The sequence below is a fragment of the Amphiura filiformis genome, chromosome 16 (assembly GCF_039555335.1).
Source record: "Amphiura filiformis chromosome 16, Afil_fr2py, whole genome shotgun sequence".
NCBI lineage: Eukaryota > Metazoa > Echinodermata > Ophiuroidea > Amphilepidida > Amphiuridae > Amphiura > Amphiura filiformis.
The window spans coordinates 44,375,091-44,395,511 of record NC_092643.1 but is presented as its reverse complement, the minus strand read 5'-3'; the positions used below and the strand labels follow the sequence as shown (position 1 = coordinate 44,395,511).

At 40.8% G+C, this 20,421-nt stretch overlaps 1 protein-coding gene across 1 annotated transcript; it reads left to right on the top strand.

The window, feature by feature from the left end:
* Positions 1-15,495: 15,495 nt before the first annotated feature.
* LOC140172677 (uncharacterized) lies at positions 15,496-20,153 on the top strand. The gene is made up of 5 exons (XM_072195809.1): positions 15,496-15,647; positions 16,138-16,316; positions 17,692-17,827; positions 18,571-18,725; positions 19,830-20,153. The coding sequence occupies exons 1-5, from the start codon at positions 15,496-15,498 to the stop codon at positions 19,940-19,942; spliced, it is 735 nt and encodes a 244-aa protein (XP_072051910.1). The 3' UTR covers positions 19,943-20,153.
* Positions 20,154-20,421: the final 268 nt, after the last annotated feature.

The following is a 20,421-nucleotide window of genomic DNA, read 5'->3' as shown; positions in this document are numbered from 1 at the left end:
ATAAGATCACACATCACCAGGTGAGAGGCAGGTAATTAGATGGATTGATTACCTCAGATTGGCTGGTCACCTAGCGAGACAACAAGATGATACTGAGTCGATGGAATCGTAAACTTACAGACTGGACCATAAGATCACATATCACCAGGTGAGAGGCAGGTAATGAGATGGATCGATTACCTCAGATTGGCTGGTCACCTAGCGAGACAACAAGATGATACTGAGTCGATGGAATCATAAACTTACAGACTGGACCATAAGATCACATATCACCAGGTGAGAGCCAGGTAATGAGATGGATTGATTACCTTAGATTGGCTGATCACCTAGCGAGACAACAAGATGATACTGAGTCGATGGAATCATAAACTTACAGACTGGACCATAAGAGCACATATCACCAGGTGAGAGGCAGGTAATGAGATGGATCGATTATCTCAGATTGGCTGGTCACCTAGCGAGACAACAAGATGATACTGAGTCGATGGAATCATAAACTTACAGACTGGACCATAAGATCACACATCACCAGGTGAGAGGCAGGTAATTAGATGGATTGATAACCTCAGATTGGCTGGTCACCTAGCGAGACAACAAGATGATACTGAGTCGATGGAATCGTAAACTTACAGACTGGACCATAAGATCACACATCACCAGGTGAGAGGCAGGTAATGAGATGGATCGATTACCTCAGATTGGCTGGTCACCTAGCGAGACAACAAGATGATACTGAGTCGATGGAATCGTAAACTTACAGACTGGACAATAAGAGCACATATCACCAGGTGAGAGGCAGGTAATGAGATGGATCGATTATCTCAGATTGGCTGGTCACCTAGCGAGACAACAAGATGATACTGAGTCGATGGAATCATAAACTTACAGACTGGACCATAAGATCACACATCACCAGGTGAGAGGCAGGTAATTAGATGGATTGATAACCTCAGATTGGCTGGTCACCTAGCGAGACAACAAGATGATACTGAGTCGATGGAATCGTAAACTTACAGACTGGACCATAAGATCACACATCACCAGGTGAGAGGCATGGTAATGAGATGGATCGATTACCTCAGATTGGCTGGTCACCTAGCGAGACAACAAGATGATACTGAGTCGATGGAATCGTAAACTTACAGACTGGACCATAAGAGCACATATCACCAGGTGAGAGGCAGGTAATGAGATGGATTGATTACCTCAGATTGGCTGGTCACCTAGCGAGACAACAAGATGATATTGAGTCGATGGAATCGTAAACTTACAGACTGGACCATAAGAGCACACATCACCAGGTGAGAGGCAGGTAATGAGATGGATCGATTACCTCAGATTGGCTGGTCACCTAGCGAGACAACAAGATGATACTGAGTCGATGGAATCATAAACTTACAGACTGGACCATAAGATCACATATCACCAGGTGAGAGCCAGGTAATGAGATGGATTGATAACCTCAGATTGGCTGGTCACCTAGCGAGACAACAAGATGATATTGAGTCGATGGAATCATAAACTTACAGACTGGACCATAAGAGCACATATCACCAGGTGAGAGGCAGGTAATGAGATGGATCGATTATCTCAGATTGGCTGGTCACCTAGCGAGACAACAAGATGATACTGAGTCGATGGAATCATAAACTTACAGACTGGACCATAAGATCACACATCACCAGGTGAGAGGCAGGTAATTAGATGGATTGATAACCTCAGATTGGCTGGTCACCTAGCGAGACAACAAGATGATACTGAGTCGATGGAATCGTAAACTTACAGACTGGACCATAAGATCACACATCACCAGGTGAGAGGCATGGTAATGAGATGGATCGATTACCTCAGATTGGCTGGTCACCTAGCGAGACAACAAGATGATACTGAGTCGATGGAATCGTAAACTTACAGACTGGACAATAAGAGCACATATCACCAGGTGAGAGGCAGGTAATGAGATGGATCGATTATCTCAGATTGGCTGGTCACCTAGCGAGACAACAAGATGATACTGAGTCGATGGAATCATAAACTTACAGACTGGACCATAAGATCACACATCACCAGGTGAGAGGCAGGTAATGAGATGGGTTGATAACCTCAGATTGGCTGGTCACCTAGCGAGACAACAAGATGATACTGAGTCGATGGAATCGTAAACTTACAGACTGGACCATAAGATCACACATCACCAGGTGAGAGGCATGGTAATGAGATGGATCGATTACCTCAGATTGGCTGGTCACCTAGCGAGACAACAAGATGATACTGAGTCGATGGAATCGTAAACTTACAGACTGGACCATAAGAGCACATATCACCAGGTGAGAGGCAGGTAATGAGATGGATTGATTACCTCAGATTGGCTGGTCACCTAGCGAGACAACAAGATGATATTGAGTCGATGGAATCGTAAACTTACAGACTGGACCATAAGAGCACACATCACCAGGTGAGAGGCAGGTAATGAGATGGATTGAATATCTCAGATTGGCTGGTCACCTAGCGAGACAACAAGATGATACTGAGTCGTTGGAATCGTAAACTTACAGACTGGACCATAAGAACACACATCACCAGGTGAGAGGCAGGTAATGAGATGGATTGATTACCTCATATTGGCTGGTCACCTAGCGAGACAAGATGATACTGAGTCGATGGAATCGTAAACTTACAGACTGGACCATAAGATCACACATCACCAGGTGAGAGGCAGGTAATGAGATGGATTAATTACCTCAGATTGGCTGGTCACCTAGCGAGACAACAAGATGATATTGAGTCGATGGAATCGTAAACTTACAGACTGGACCATAAGATCACACATCACCAGGTGAGAGGCAGGTAATGAGATGGATTGATTACCTCAGATTGGCTGGTCACCTAGCGAGACAACAAGATGATACTGAGTCGATGGAATCGTAAACTTACAGACTGGACCATAAGATCACACATCACCAGGTGAGAGGCAGGTAATGAGATGGATTAATTACCTCAGATTGGCTGGTCACCTAGCGAGACAACAAGATGATATTGAGTCGATGGAATCGTAAACTTACAGACTGGACCATAAGATCACACATCACCAGGTGAGAGGCAGGTAATGAGATGGATTGATTACCTCAGATTGGCTGGTCACCTAGCGAGACAACAAGATGATACTGAGTCGATGGAATCATAAACTTACAGACTGGACCATAAGATCACACATCACCAGGTGAGAGGCAGGTAATGAGATGGATTAATTACCTCAGATTGGCTGGTCACCTAGCGAGACAACAAGATGATATTGAGTCGATGGAATCGTAAACTTACAGACTGGACCATAAGATCACACATCACCAGGTGAGAGGCAGGTAATGAGATGGATTGATTACCTTAGATTGGCTGGTCACCTAGCGAGACAACAAGATGATACTGAGTCGATGGAATCATAAACTTACAGACTGGACCATAAGATCACACATCACCAGGTGAGAGGCAGGTAATGAGATGGAACGATTACCTCAGATTGACTGGTCACCTAGCGAGACAACAAGATGATACTGAGTCGATGGAATCGTAAACTTACAGACTGGACCACGAGATCACATATCACCAGGTGAGAGGCAGGTAATGAGATGGATTAATTACCTCAGATTGGCTGGTCACCTAGCGAGACAACAAGATGATACTGAGTCGATGGAATCGTAAACTTACAGACTGGACCACGAGATCACATATCACCAGGTGAGAGGCAGGTAATGAGATGGATTAATTACCTCAGATTGGCTGGTCACCTAGCGAGACAACAAGATGATACTGAGTCGATGGAATCGTAAACTTACAGACTGGACCATAAGATCACATTTCACCAGGTGAGAGGCAGGTAATGAGATGGATTGATTACCTCAGATTGGCTGGTCACCTAGCGAGACAACAAGATGATACTGAGTCGATGGAATCGTAAACTTACAGACTGGACCATAAGATCACACATCACCAGGTGAGAGGCAGGTAATTAGATGGATTGATTACCTTAGATTGGCTGGTCACCTAGCGAGACAACAAGATGATACTGAGTCGATGGAATCGTAAACTTACAGACTGGACCATAAGATCACATATCACCAGGTGAGAGGCAGGTAATTAGATGGATTGATAACCTCAGATTGGCTGGTCACCTAGCGAGACAACAAGATGATACTGAGTCGATGGAATCATAAACTTACAGACTGGACCATAAGATCACACATCACCAGGTGAGAGGCAGGTAATGAGATGGATTGATTACCTTAGATTGACTGGTCACCTAGCGAGACAACAAGATGATACTGAGTCGTTGGAATCGTAAACTTACAGACTGGACCATAAGATCACACATCACCAGGTGAGAGGCAGGTAATGAGATGGATTGATTACAGAAATCATAGGATGTGATATAGTTATGTGTAAGAGGACAGTGTATGAAAACAGAGTGAAATGGGAAATTAAGTGAGGAAGCAGTAGTGTGAAATGAGCTAGATGGGAAGATAGATAGAGAGAGGTACATAGAAAGATCGTACGACCAGGGACGCCGAGATGGCCTGGGTCCGCACAGAGATAGAAAGATCGTACGACCTGGGACGCCGAGATGGCCTGGGTCCGCATAGAGATAGAAAGATCGTACGACCTGGGACGCCGAGATTGCCTGGGTCCGCATAGAGATAGAAAGATAGTACGATCAGAGAGAAATGAGAGAAAATAATAGAGAGAAATTACTTTTGTAGATAGTTGCACAACAGACAATTTTGAACTCACATTAACAGCAACAATAAACATAAAGAATGCAGAAACAAACAAACAAACAAACAAACAAAAAAAAAAAAACAATGAACAAAAAGATGCAAATATATATCTCTAAAGAAACAGCAGAACAGGGTGGTGAAACACAGGTGGCCTCGTTACCCTGAACTGCTGCAACTTTAAAAGATATTATAATTGTATCAACATAAAACAAAACAATGAACAAAGATGCAAATATAAATCTCTAAAGAAACAGCAGAACAGGGTGGTGAAACACAGGTGGCCTCGTTACCCTGAACTGCTGCAACTTTAAAAGATATTATAATTGTATCAACATAAAACAAAACAATGAACAAAGATGCAAATATAAATCTCTAAAGAAACAGCAGAACAGGGTGGTGAAACACAGGTGGCCTCGTTACCCTGAACTGCTGCAACTTTAAAAGATATTATAATTGTATCAACATAAAACAAAACAATGAACAAAGATGCAAATATAAATCTCTAAAGAAACAGCAGAACAGGGTGGTGAAACACAGGTGGCCTCGTTACCCTGAACTGCTGCAACTTTAAAAGATATTATAATTGTATCAACATAAAACAAAAACAATGAACAAAGATGCAAATATAAATCTCTAAAGAAACAGCAGAACAGGGTGGTGAAACACAGGTGGCCTCGTTACCCTGAACTGCTGCAACTTTAAAAGATATTATAATTGTATCAACATAAAACAAAACAATGAACAAAGATGCAAATATAAATCTCTAAAGAAACAGCAGAACAGGGTGGTGAAACTCAAGTGGTCTCGTTACCCTGAACTGCTGCAACTTTAAAAGATACTATAATTGTATCGAAACAAGTAAACGAACAAAAGTCTAAATATTTAAAGAAACTAACAGAAACACAGAAACAGGACAACAAAAGCAAAACCAATATAACAAAACAACAAACAGGTCACAGTGCAACTATCCCAAATAATAGAAAGAGAGATAGAGATAGAGAGAAAAGGAGCACAGCTCAGAGAGCATAGAGAAAGAAAGAAAGCACAATGGGACCCTGGGTCCTCCGCATATAGAGATAGAAAGATCATACGAATGTACGATGATATGCCGAGACGTCCTGGGTCCGCATAGAGATAGAAAGATAGTACGAATGTACGATGAGGGATATGCCGAGATGTCCTGGGCCCGCATATTATAATCCCAAAATCATTCAAAAGAGAGAAGGAAATGATTCTGATGCCTCAATCAACCACCAAGAAATACCTCAGTAAACCACCTTATAAATCACTAAATGAATAATAATGTAAACCAAGAAATACCTGAAAAACTCAAAGACATACCTCAATTTACGATGAGGGATGCCGAGATGTCCTGGGCCCGCATAAAATCCCAAAATCATTCCATAGAGAGAAGGAAATGATTCTGATGCCTCAATCAACCACCAAGAAATACATCAGTAAACCACCTTATAAATCACTAAATAAATAATCTTGTAAACCAAGAAAACTCAAAGATGTACCTCAACTATCCCAAATAATAGAAAGATGAAATGGCCTAGGTCCGCCTAGAGAATGGAAGACATGAACGCCGATCCTGGGCCCGCATAGAGATAGAAAGATACTGGAACGCCGAGATGTCCTGGGCCCGCATAATCATAATCCCAACTAATCATTCAAAAATCTTGTATCTTGTAAACCAAGAAAGAAATACCGGAAAAAAAACCCACCAAGATTATACCTCATTAAAAACCAAGAATTACCTCAATACTTACAGTAGGTCGTGTTTTAAGGCGGATAAGACCCAACCCATTTTGATGCATGCTCTCACCCAAAACCCCTTTGGTTCTAAAACTTGATATTGGTGGTGCAATAATTACGAATACCCCCGGGGTGGCTTATTGTAGGGGGCAAAAAAAATTTGCCGACCAAAAGCGGGTTGGGGTTGGGAAGCATTTTTGATAGGTCGAAAATGAGGGGGACAAACGATTTTTAGCAAGGGGCAATTAATTATGATAACATGCCTAATCCATATATCCATCCCAAAGATTTGTGCAATGTTTTTATCACCCTTACTTTTTGATCTTGAGCGGCCGTTTCAACAAGACCTTTCGAGATTTGATCTTTCTTTTCAAACTTGTCGCCTGTGTTCCACACTCGCTTCGTCGGTAGCATTTTGACATCTTTTGCCATAGTCATGGTATACATTCAAATCTGAGCTCGATTCAATTTTCATTACCCTGTCCGATTCTTCAATCACTTCGTGGTCGTCTTGATCGTCCCCACTGGCACTGAAAAGGTTATGGTCACATTTTGAAGGTAATCAAAGAACATGGGCCTATACATCTGTGATAAAATAGTTTGACATGCATTATAACATTGAGCTTTTTGATGGTTTAGTTGGTGGGTGCTGGTGCAATACGATTCTTTTTTAAACATGCGCTGGAACAACAAAGGAGAACCACTTTCTAGATGGTCGCTTCATAACATTATGATTCCTTTCCTGAAAACCACCGGAACCAGGATCTCGTACTCTCAGTTGTGTCGTCAGCGAGTCCAGTTAGCCCAAGATTTACTTGCTCCTACTTCGTTCTCGATCAACTTTCTTTGAGTGAAAGTATTGCTTAACGGTGAAAGCGCTTGCCATATCAGTCTGCGATTTTCCGACTCCGCTTCTCGCCAATGAGCCATACTGCAGGCAGACGTCAATGGCTGATTTTCTCCCATTATGCACCGCCGAGCTCGGACGGAAGTTGCGATGGTGTATGGACCCGCCGAGCTCGGGACGGAAGTTGCGATGTTGTATGCACCCGCCGAGCTCGGACGGAAGTTGCGATGGTGTATGCACCGCCGAGCTTGGGACGGAAGTTGCGATGTTGTATGCACAGCCGAGCTCGGACGGAAGTTGCGATGTTGTATGCACCGCCGAGCTCGGGACGGAAGTTGCCATGTTGTTAAATGGCTGCTGCTCGTAAAAATCAATAGTTTATCGTCGTAACCGTGTGAACGTGAAAAAAGTAAGAGTAGGGCTAAGTGGTAATCTGAAAGAAAAAAAAAGGAAACAAAATGTTTGATAAAACACATGAGGAATAAAGGTATACTCACTTGTACAACTGCTAACCGTTAAAAGATCTTGAACTCGATTTCACTAAACTGGGTCGGGAACTGGCAGAAGGAGGATGTTATGAAAACGTTTTATATACCCTTTATATAACCCAACAATTAAACGTTTTCTGACAATTTTTATAATCTTTGTGAATGATGTCGAAAACGTTTTGTGATTGCTGAGTACTAAATCCCTGCATGTGTATAATGTGATCAAAGGTAGTTAGACAGTAGGCCTACCTGTGCATATATTCAGAGCAGTGGCGTAACTACGGGGGGGGGACAGAGGGGGCAACATGCCCCAGGCGCTACCCTTAGGGGGGCGCCAAATTGACCAATTCAGCATCGATTCTGCGCCCCTCCAAGCGATGAAAGTCAAAATTTCAGCACCAAATAAATTGAAAGAACATTTTCAGATCGATATTCAACTTCTAGTAACCAAAATTAATTAGTGGTAGGCCTTATTTATCCACAAGATAGTGTTTAAATACATATTTTAAACACTATCTTGTGTTAAAAAACATAAACATCTTCATATTTCTAAACGTGTTTTGGTGTTTATAAATTAACACCCCTATACCTTCACTGTACAAACAAGTGTTTATGAAGTGTTAAAGTGTTTATTATTGTGTTGCTCTGCTGTTTTTGCAGTGTAGTTCAAGAATATTGTAACTGTGATCAGAGGTAGCTCAACAGTAAATGTGATCAGAGGTAATGCAACATGCCAACAGTACAGTAAATGTGATCAGAGGTAGTTCAACATTATGTGGTTAGAAATAGTTCAATAGTAACTGTGATCAGAGGTATTTCAACAGTAACTGTGATCAGAGGTAGTTCAACAGTAGGCCCTTACTGTGATCAGAGGTAGTTCAATAGTATAACCGTGATCAAAGGTAGCGCAACAGTATCTGTGATCAGAGGTAGTTCAACAGTAACTGTGATAAGAGGTAGTTCAACAGTAGGCCCTAAATGTGATCAGAGGTAGTTCAATAGTATTAGTAACTGTGATCAAAGGTAGCGCAACATTATCTGTGATCATAGGTAGTTCAACAGTAACTGTGATCAGAGGTAGTTCAACAGTAACTGTGATCAGAGGTAGTTCAATAGTAGGCCTAACTGTGATCAGAGGTAGTTCAACAGTAGGCCCTAACTGTGATCAGAGGTAGTTCAACCGTAACTGTGATCAGAGGTAGTTCAACAGTAACGGTGATCAGAGGTAGTTATGACAGTATAACTATGATCAGACTTGAGCTATACTCTAAAAGTAACTGTAATCAGATTTTAAAAAGTCCCAATCCCAGATCAGAGATCAGAGATATTCAACATGAACTGATGAACTGTGGGATCAGAGGTAGCTCGCTCAACGATATCTCCTGTGATCGTTAACTATTGAAGTGCATTAAGACTCTGTTCACAGTTAGTTCAACAGAACCTGTGTTCAACATTTACATCTAATGTGTTATTCCATTAAAAATCCACACTCCCCTGTGGAAGAGTTTGGAAATATCTGCCATAGGGGGAGTATGAATGTCAAATGAAATGAACATGTTAGCAGCTCCAGTGAAACTCGTCCTCCCTCAAGGTTGAACCTTTCTCAGAGGGTGTATGAAATTCAACTGGAGCTGCCTAAAGTGTTCCATTTGAAATTCATACTCCCCCTGTGGAATACAATTCCAAAATGTTCCACTAGGGGTAGTGTGGATTCTAAATGGAATAGGCCAATACGTCTTACCTGCATGTAAAAGAATGTTTCCTGTGAATGCCAAAAGCTCATAAATCCCTTAAAATGATGAAAAAATTAAAACAAAACGCCAAAAGTTATTTCAGTTCCATAATTATAAATCCCACGCTTTGATGCGGTGGTTGTCGACCTGGGTGTCGACCGCGACATGATTGTCGACTTGGTTGTCAAGAGTCTGAAGCTCCCCATTAAGATAATAAGGTTCGTTGGCAGTCACTCTGAAACCATGAACAAACACGTATAAGTCTTTACTTTGATGATGTTTACGGGGATGGTGGTATATGAACACTCTAGGTCCGTATGCACAAAACAAGTTAAAACCTGGGCTAAGGGGCTGTGCAAAATTATGAGCCCCCGCCCGGATAAAATGTCGAAATTACGTTCCAAAAATTCCCCCCCGCCTGCCAAAAATTGCTTGCCCCCCCCCCCCTTGAACATCCCAATTTCTTGGGATCCTAATTTGAAAACCTCAAATGGTTTAGATATGTCACGAGCGCAGCGAGCAGGAATATCATTACTTGAGCGTTTCCGTACTGTTTTCCTAAAGCCTTTTTAGAGCATTTTATTTAAGGCGCCGCATGAATATGTGCCAAAATCGCTTGCCCTCCCTCTCGGCTTGCCAATAATTGCGGCTTGATCCCCCCCCCCCCTTTCGGCTCGCCAAAAATTTCTTGCCACCCCCAATTTTACCTTCCCACCAGGGCTCATAATTTTTGCACGGCCCTTATTTATTAAAATAACTTAATATTAAATGGCAACAGTTTAATTATTTGATTTTGTTACAAGTTAAGGAGGAAAAGAAAAAAGATTAAAGGAGCCCCCTTTAATTTGTTAGAAGTTAAAGCCATATTATAACATTTGCTGAGAGATTAGTGGTTATGCTAGCGATGAATACGACTCGTTAATTACGAGTATTATTAATCATACAGGCTATCATCAATTTGATATAGCCTACTATCAGGCCCGTTACACAAAAAGTTTTAAAAACAAGACTGAAACATTTCTTCATCATTACCTGACTGCTTCCTTGGGGATTGGCTCGACGGGGCATGCTTCCATGAAGACTGCTTCATCAAATGGCACTGCTTGAACTAGCTCTTCACTCAGTACTGGTTGAATCTGCATACCAGTGATGGTCAGGTCATCTGGTGTTGGTGGTCTATCTAATTCCAAATCAACTGATTGGACCACAGAGACGTTCTTAGCATGAATCGTGGTATCCTGCTCGCTATTCATCGGCCGCCAATCGAGAATACTCTCCTCCTTCTTGGTGCTTTCATCCGCGTAGACTTTGTCCCCTTCTGCGAAGACCTCATCCCCATAGGTAGAGGTAGACAATGCTGGTGATACTGCATCGGATGGGACGATTTTCAGAGTACCGTACTGGCTTCCGGCAACTACTTGGTATGATGGTATTGGTGGTGTAGAATCGACGGATGATGTCACGCTGGTGATACTCATAGTGTCATCGGGTGTTGAGACGACGACGTCTTTGGTCTCGGTATCTTCAGTGGGAAGAAGTGGTACGACTTTATTATTGCGCAATCTTGACAGTCGTTTCAGAAACCCCACACGTCGTTTGCCCTTAGACTTTGGCTTGACACCAACTGGTTTGAATGCTTCGACGGGAGTGACTTTACTCTGATGGCAACCCATTTTGTTGAAATGTTGACAAGAAATTTGCGAGATGGCTAACGCTATTCACTTGTGAACACCCGGCCGGGGTGAACACACCCCAACGTTTGTTTGTAGAAGTTGCGGCGCAACTTACGGCGACTAAAATATCTCTAAGGCAAATACAATACAAAGGCTCGGATTGGTTAATCTGCCTAATTACGCTTGCGTCATGCACACGACGCATGTATCTTTGTGATACGCGAAACGCGTTAGCTCCATGGACACGACCAAATTACGCGTTTCATCCGCGGCAAGTAAGAGTCGCGTCGGGATGACGCGGTATAAGACGCAGCTTTCCTAAGATAAATAAAATAGGCCTAATGGACAGTGCACAGTGGATGCACACGAGAATTATTTGATTTTAGAATGTTCTTGAAACAACAAACACGTTACATACACGGGTATGAAACCTTATCATCGGAGAGTCCAGGATCTTTTTCTGCGGGGGTTGAGAGGGCCATTCAAAGTTATGCAGGGGGGGGGGGGGGGGATAATGGCTAAAATCGCAACAACAAAAAAACCCGGCTGATTTGACATGATTTTTAACAAAGTGCAGGGGGGCTTCAGCACCCAAAGTCCCCCATCACCCCCGGACACGCAACTGCTTATTATAGTGGTGTCACACGAGTCACCGTGGGCAAAGAGAAAACATTCCAATGGGTCATTTTTGATTCGGTTTACAGGAATATTGTGAACGAGCGCGAAACGCGAGATATTTTATTAGATTTTTATTTCAGATCTTTAGTCTAGTCCTAAATCAAGGTGAACGTTTTTGGTGAAGGCCTACAGCCCAATTTGCAATAATCAAACCTACACTAATTTAGCCTAAACCCGGGAAAGGGGGGGGGGGCACTTATATTTCAAGGTGGACACCATGCTCGTTTAGAAAAACAAGTAAAAAGGGTTGTTTTTCAGCATTGGGCAAGTACAGCGCTGTACCTGTTCAGGGTGTCGAAAACTCCAAATATCAGGAAAAAGGGTATACTTTTCCAAGCAAAATACTTGCTTAGGGTACCAAAAGTTTAATGGCAAACTAAAAAAGGCTGAAATAGGCTATGTTTGGCTTCTATCAGAACAAATCGTAGGGTAAAACGTTAAGAAACATCAAACTACTTATATTAAACAAGAAGCTGAACATGAATTTTTACTTTCTTAGTGTTAAAAAAATGGTAAAATACTTGTTTATAGGATTATGTTTTGCACGCGCTGAGTAATACTCATTTAGGGTGTGTTTCGCAGACTTGTAGTACCCATACCCGTACTAGTACCCGTACCCGTATGCGAGTCCCAATTTCCGTACCCGTACCCGTACTCGACTCGTACCCGTGGCTTCGGACCCGTACCCGTATACCCGTACTCATGCCCTACTTTGACTTCGGACCGGCGTACCCGTACCCATGGCCTCGGACCCGTACCCGTATTCATGGTCCGGGACCCGTAGGCCTACCCGTACCCGTACTCATGGCGGGTCCCAATACTACAAGTCTGGTGTTTCGAGAGTCTATACATGAGCATGGTGTCCATCACGTAATGTAAGTGGCCCTCCGGGAGCCTAAATTAGCCTAAACGTATCCCGCTAAATTCACTGATCAAGATAGCAGTTTCGGTCAATTTCTTCTCGGTAGGCTATAGGCCTAGCCATGGAGCTAGCCTAGCCAGCCCGGTAAACCCGTCTGAATGATGAGTGTCAGTTTTAGAAATAAATGTTTGTCTTAAGTTGATCAGAGTATTCATCCTGTGTAAGGCAGGAAACTAATTAGCCCATTACTCAGAATAGTAACTTGGCAAAAATATCAAGGTATCATTTACAAAACAGAGTATTGATGTTGTGTATATAATTTTGACATCATTTTAAAGTTTTATTGTCTAGTGCTTACATTTTTATCAAAATCATGCAATGTTACAAATGCGACTTGTTCCTGGTTTTGTCAGAACGGAATATCACCAGGAATCTATTTGGTCACACTTATAATCTGAAGTCATTAAAATAGGACATAGTTTGATTTGATATGGCAAGTCAATTATAGGGTTTATTATGGTAATATTCAGGCCTCTTGCCCTTCCAGCCTTCTTCTCCATAACGTGTCTTGTTATTAAATTGTTGTAGCCTAATTAAGTTGTTTTTCTGATTTTGATGTATTTTGTTAATTTAATATTATCTGGTTTTGATGTATGTATATATTTTTATGAAAATAAATGATGAATGAAAAAAAGAATATTCTTTGGAAATCTTTGGCTTTACCAGCCATTTGATACATTATTGAAATAATGTATGTGCAATTATTTCATCATAAAATACTTCTCAGTCTCCAAATTGAAATGGCAAGAGCTATTCTTAAAGCCCTAAGAAACAGCCCAGCAGAAGTACTTCTGGGTGATTTAGATTGGGAAGATGTTGAAAGTATGGATAATAAGGTGAAAATTAAGTATTTCCCAAGGTCGCTTTCAATGTACATAGATGGCCAAAGTTAATAATCAGCGCTCTTTTTCATGTCTGAGAATTCAAACCCGATTTCTTGGAAATGGCTGAACTCAGTAAGGAGTAATGATGTTGGTATGAGTCAATAATGGGTTCTCAGTCATTAAGCAATAGTTTTCAATTATATTCATGATCAATATCGTGTAAAAAACTTGTTATGTCATAAATCTTCTTTGAGGGAATAATATGTGTATAATTCAAAAAGGCTCAGTGTATAAAACATTTTGATAACACTACCTGTGGTCAATATACAGACCTTGTACAGGGTGTCCCAGAAAAAAATTACCGAGTAAATAAAATTGGATCAAAAAATTTAAAATGTAGCACATAGCCTATTTGATTCGGTTGACTGGTTACGAAGAAATTCACGATTACATTATGCGAGCATCAATGCAGTTCATTCCAAGTTTGATCAACATGCACTTTTTTCATACTCGCTCACCGCTTCCAAAAGTTTGTGTATCTCATTAAATTTAGTCCACATTATCTATTTTATAATCCGACGGTGTTATATTATTCATGCTTTCACTGAAGATAAATAACAGTTTGTCCGAGAAAACTTTGATTTTTGCAATTGGAAGCTTTCCAACTTTAATTCTTTAGGTTGTACAAATAATTATGCTATATTTTAACTTTCCAAAGAACATTTGTGCCAAGAGTGCCAATGATCAAGTGCTTACAGCTTTATGTGTGATTTTGCTACCATGTAATTAATGTTGAAGTTTTAAAAGATTTAAATGTTGCATTACAATTTCTTGGAAATATTCCAAAAACATGAATGTGTGTGAGAAATATTTTAAGCTAGCTAGAATACACTATGCAATAATTCTTTATGCAACATTTATATCAACATTAACGAAAAAAGTCATTTACAAGAACCTAGCATCTTCTTACATGCAAGCCTTCATTTCCAATATCGTACAGGTTTTCAAATTTGAACAAAACCTAATTAAATGTTTTGCAAGAAACAGATGTTTAAAAAGAACAAAAAGGATTTCACCGAACAAAAACGATGCCCATTGACAGTTAAGGCCGTATAAAATTAATGTTTTGGTTCTCTTCCATTGTATTTTTATGAATTGATTAGGGAGGGAGGTGTTTTGTTTTGTTTTTTTTTTTTCAATGTAAAATTGGCATTGTCAGTAGTTTTCGGTCTTCTCCAACAGTGCTCGAGGAAACGATGATAAACCCCCTAGAGTACCACAAAAAGACTTGGAAGTGATGCTTGTTCTCTAATAAACTTATTTATATGTATGAAGATTTCATAAATCATTCCAAAGTCTTAAAAAAATTTAAAAATCTAAAAAAAAAAAAAAAAATCTGACAAATCCCAGAAATTGAGGAGGGAGGGACGAGAACCAAATTATTAATTTTACACGGCCTAACCACTATTATAGTTCGCATTGTGTTGAATGATCTTTCTTTCAAACTTGGAATGAAGTGAATTGACACATGCGTTATGTAATCGCTCATTTCTTCGCAATCAGTCAACCGATTCCGGTAAAATTAGCATATTTTTAGATTTTTGAATTCTGATATTTATTTCTCGACTTACGTCCAAATTTATTCGCCCGGTAATTTTTTATGGGACACCCTGTATATGGGGCGCGATATCAATCTCTTTCATTGCTTACAGTTCAAAGGTCGATCGATCACACGCTGGAGATTTGCGAACTTTTCTGATTTCATAAAGAATTATTTCCACACACCTATCGGCGACACCAATCATGTCCAGTCGTTTAGATTTAACCAATGTACCCCGTGGTCATCATTTGCGATATGTTGATGATGTAGCTGTATTGATACTGAATGATACGGAAAATCGCTTCAATTTGAACAGTATTGGAGCGATAGAAAAGTGCATGGATGAAGTTGAAAGGTGAGTTGAACTTTGAGGCCGCAACTTGTTGCAGTAGGGAATACAATTTACTATACACCTACTTAAAAAGGCATCTATTGGTGTCCCGGATCGGTGTACAGTGTTTGTACCCAAACATCAACATTGAGACAAGTAAAGATGACACACAAGAGGAATGGTATGATTTTATAACGGTAATCACAAGGTTTAATTATAGGTGTCATTTCCACTCAATGTGTATGATGATTTTTCTCGGGAAGGGCAAGCGCCCAAAACCTTCGTTTTGATGCATTATTGGCCTTTAGAACCGCAAAACCTTTCCTCCTTTCTCCATTAGTTTATTTTCTCTACTCTTTCAATCATTCCTATATGTTATCTTTCTGTATGTCAACAGGCAGCAAGTTTAAAAGTTTACGTTGAGAGCAGGTACTATAGTTGCGACTAGTAACGCGGAGGTCTTTTCTAGATTCGGGCCTTCTTGTATAATTTTCTATATACGTTTTTCACACAGGAATGAATCGACAAAAGCTCTCATCTTCACCGGCATCGGCAAATTTTTCAGTAATGGCATAGATCTGAATTGGGTTTCGACACAACATCCTCCAGTTGTAAGGCAGTATTTCATGGCATTGAAATCATTTATTATTAGAGTAGCAACATTCCCTGTACCGACTGTGGCGGCCATAAATGGTAAGATGTAATAAAGACGTTATTAAAACATGAAAATAATTTATGATTACAAACGACATTCAAAGTCATTCTGATAATCGTTGCACTCCCTTTACTGCACTCCCCAAAAATCAAAAACGTCAAAACTAAAGCGACAAAATGGCGAACACCAATAATACACATCAAACTTAGGGGCAGTGCAGTGCAAATAGAGCCTACATACTGCAGTTACTGTCCGTTTTCCTATAATACACAATACACAGTCCTCTTACCATTGACGCGTAACCTCTACAAATAGTGTATGTTAGAAGTATAGGCAATTGCCTAGTTAACGTCGCTGTGTGAAAAATAACCGGCCAATATTAAAAGTACTCTTCTGAATTCTAGAAAATATAGTTTTGTAACATGTCCTAAATTTTTAGCTAATTTAGATGTTTGGAAATTTTCGCACTTTGGTGTTTTAGTGTATGTTATAGGTAATAAGACATTGCCTAGTTAACGTCACTGTGTGAAAAATAACCGGCCAATATTTAAAGTACTCTTCTGAAATTCTAGAAAAGATAGTTTTGTAACATGTCCTAAATTTTTAGCTAATTTAGGTGTTTGGAAATATTCGCACTTTGGTGTTTTAGGAAGGATATGTAAACGACAGATAACACCAAAAAATATGAAGAAGTTATTTCCAAACCGTGTTACGTTCCACAGCCATTATGTTTCTCATTTTCAAGAATGTGGTTAACAATATGCACACTATTGTCTAATTTCGTGAACAAAGACCAACACAGTATTGTTATATTGCGTTCGCTTTATAATCGTTCACCCAACTGAAACTATAATACCAGCTCATTGCACAGGTAAAACAGAAACATGTGTGTGTGGATTTAACCAGAGAAGGTCTGATGTAACATAGTTGAGCTGTTTTCAATGAATGTTATCTTGGTTTAATAGCTTTTAATGGGGTTTAAGTCCTGCAAAGGTCGTGGTGAATTCTACTGTAGACATGACTGCATCATGGAAATGTGAATTGCTATAGTTGGGTAGTCATCTCATATCCATGACTCGTTCAAGTTTAACTCGAGTCAATAAAAACAAAATTACCCATTTCTTGCACAATAAGATTCGTGCCATTCTTCTTCTTGTGGAAAGGGGTAAGGAACTTAATGCTAATTGTCCCTGTCGACTCGTAATGAGCTCGGGGAGCTGATGATGGCTGCGATGGTTATTATGCATAGGCGGACCAGGGTTCGCGCCTATATAGAGTTACATCCCAGGATGATGCAAAAATGCTATTATAAGGTGTGTTTCTTGGTTTTGGGTCATATTGGTCAGCGACTTTCTGTAAAGCGAAATGATTATGTCATTACGCTGTATATGCGTCATAACTTGTCTTTTTCAGGACACGCTTTTGCGGCTGGTGCTCTGCTCCCTTTGGTGTGTGACTTTCGGGTGATGCATTCTGGCAAAGGATGGTTTTCTTTACCGGAAATTCATATCAAGCTGCCATTTACACCGTTCTTCTCCGAAATCATTGAGTTAGTATGAGTTGAATTTGAAAAGTAATTACTACAGATTATTTTTAAGAGGAAACCCCGCCAGAGCAGTTCTTCTGGGGTGAGCCAAACCTTCAGGGAGTGAAATGTCCTTGATCGTGCCAAACAAATGACCCTAGAGTGGTATAACATACGCATTAGCTAAGTCACTTGTTACCAGTGATTAATTTGATAACCAGGCAGGTTTGGTTCACTCCAGAAGAACTACACTGGCGAGGCTTCCTCTTTAAGTATTTGAGTTTTGAACTGGTGTAGCCTAAATCATCAATTCCCGGCGTGAAAGTAGAATTGTATAGCCCGTATTTCTAGTGGCGGTGCGCGCCAAGGGGGAAGAGGATATGCAGGGCATCCCCTTCCCAAAAAAATATATATATATAAAAATTAGACTATACCGGCAGTTTCCACCAGCCAGACTTAAAGAGCCCACTAGTTTTTGAGCAAAAATATAACATTTTTGGCATATAATTCTTGTTCACAGTATACCGTTTAAATACGCACGCATTCGGAAACACCTTGATTTGGGGGGGGGCAAAATAGTGTTTTCCGCGCGAAATAAACTCAATGTTTATGAAACTTGCACTGCAATTATAGTATTAAACTGAAACTGAATTTCAACCAGTCTTTCAACGGTAAGCAATGATGTTTGACCAATGAGGAGGTATATTGTGTGCTGTTCTGAAACTGATTGGTATTTATAAGTCGCTATTTGCGTTTTACACTTGCAGGCTGAAGTCGCCCAATCCGCAAGTTATACGAGATATGGTTTTATGGGGTACGCGATACACACCAGATGAGGCTCTCAAGGCTAGTCTCCTTGATGCGGTAGTCCCAACTCAAGACTTGGTACCATTCTCATGTGATTTGGCCAAGAGAAGTCTAGGTAAGAGAAGTAACGATTCTTGATGCCTTTCTTTATCCAGACCGTACAGCCGCCTACAATTCAGGGTCGTAATTGCCGATGGGTGGACGGGGACTACGGAGAGGGGGATGGGTGGAGAGAGGAGGAGAGAGGAAGAGAGAGGGAGGGAAGAGAGAGGTTGAGAGGGAGAAAGACAATGGAATATACAGAGGGATAGATGGAAAAAGAGGGCAGAGAGGCGAGAAAGATGGTCATTCAACAAGCTTACGGAGCCTGAATCCACAGTGGCGTCCAGAATGCAACTGACTTGGAATTTCGAAAACAGGCGTGCAGAATGCAACTGACTCAGGAATTTTGCAAACAAGCGTGCAGAATGCAACTGACTAGGAATTTTGCAAACAAGCGTGCAGAATGCAACTGACTAGGAATTTTGCAAACAAGCGTGCAGAATGCAACTGACTAGGAATTTTGCAAACAAGCGTGCAGAATGCAACTGACTAGGAATTTCGAAGTAAAATGGGAACCATGAGAATGGCTAGCTTACCGGGCTGACCAGAGACAGAAATTGGTCCAGTACAGAGAGATGTAGAAAGAAATTGAGAGTGTTTAGAATAGAAAGAGAATACGGTATGAGATCTTAGAAAGGCAGACAGGACTAGGAGAGACAGAGAGTAGAGAGGACAGAAAGAGAATGGGAGACAGATAGAAGCAAGAGACAGAGGAAGTAGCTGAAAGTACTGAGTGAGGGGGGTGTACATGGGTGGCGGCATTAAATTACATGATTTAAAGTAGTACTACACCCCTTGATAACTTTGTGACTAATTTTGCATTTTTCTCAAAAATAATAACCCATTGGTAATAAAAGTTATGTATATTATAGGGGCTAGGATCCAATTACTACACTGGAATTTCAGTGACTCAAGACAAGCGGTACGTTATTTATGATAAGAAAAGAGGTACCGCTGGAATGTATATTGGATTCCTTGCCCCTATAACATACATAACTTTTGTTACCAGTGTGAAGTTATTTTTTGAGAAAAATGCAAAATTAGTCACAAAATTTTATCAGGGGGTGTAGTAAAGTAATACATCTTCAATTAATTTCGTAACTTTTTTTATCTGTAGGTAAAAATGGTATCGACAGAAGCATGATGGCAACGATGAAAAATGACCTTTATGGAAATCGGCTTAGAAGCAAGAACATACTCCGAGACGAAATTGGCACGTCGAAACTGTAGCAAAAGCTTACTTTATTCATAGGGAATTGTGGGGCAAGGAGTATTCGGGAAGATTGAGAATGCAGTTCACAAATCATGCGATAACGAAAATGTTGTAAATAATAATTTCACCGCGGCGAAATTGGGAGGGGGTGGACTTTTTGGCGCTCAGAATTTCGCCTCAGCAAAATATTATCCAATGCCTGTCGCCTCTTACCAAGAAAAAAGCAGTGGCGTGCGCAAAGGGGGGGGGGGGGCAGGGGTTGGTTATTCGGGGGATCGGCGAAAAACGTTTCAAACGTCCAAATTTGCTCCTAATCAGACTCCATTCGGGGGAACTGAACAACCTGGCCCCACCACTTTCAATGTGCTGCGCACACTACTGGAAAAAAGAGGGTTTTTTCGTGGCGACATTCTGGAATCTGCGCGGCGAAAGAAAATGTTCACCACAGTGAAAATAATTTCAGAACGGCAAAATTCTTACCACGATATTAATGACA

Bases quoted from the DNA above. Each gene is read 5' to 3' on its own strand.
- LOC140172677 (XM_072195809.1), top strand. From the start codon at position 15,496: ATGTCCAGTCGTTTAGATTTAACCAATGTACCCCGTGGTCATCATTTG. The intron at 17,828-18,570 runs GTTAGTATGAGT...TTACACTTGCAG, and splicing joins TTCTTCTCCGAAATCATTGA to GCTGAAGTCGCCCAATCCGC. The intron at 18,726-19,829 runs GTAAGAGAAGTA...TTTTATCTGTAG, and splicing joins TTTGGCCAAGAGAAGTCTAG to GTAAAAATGGTATCGACAGA.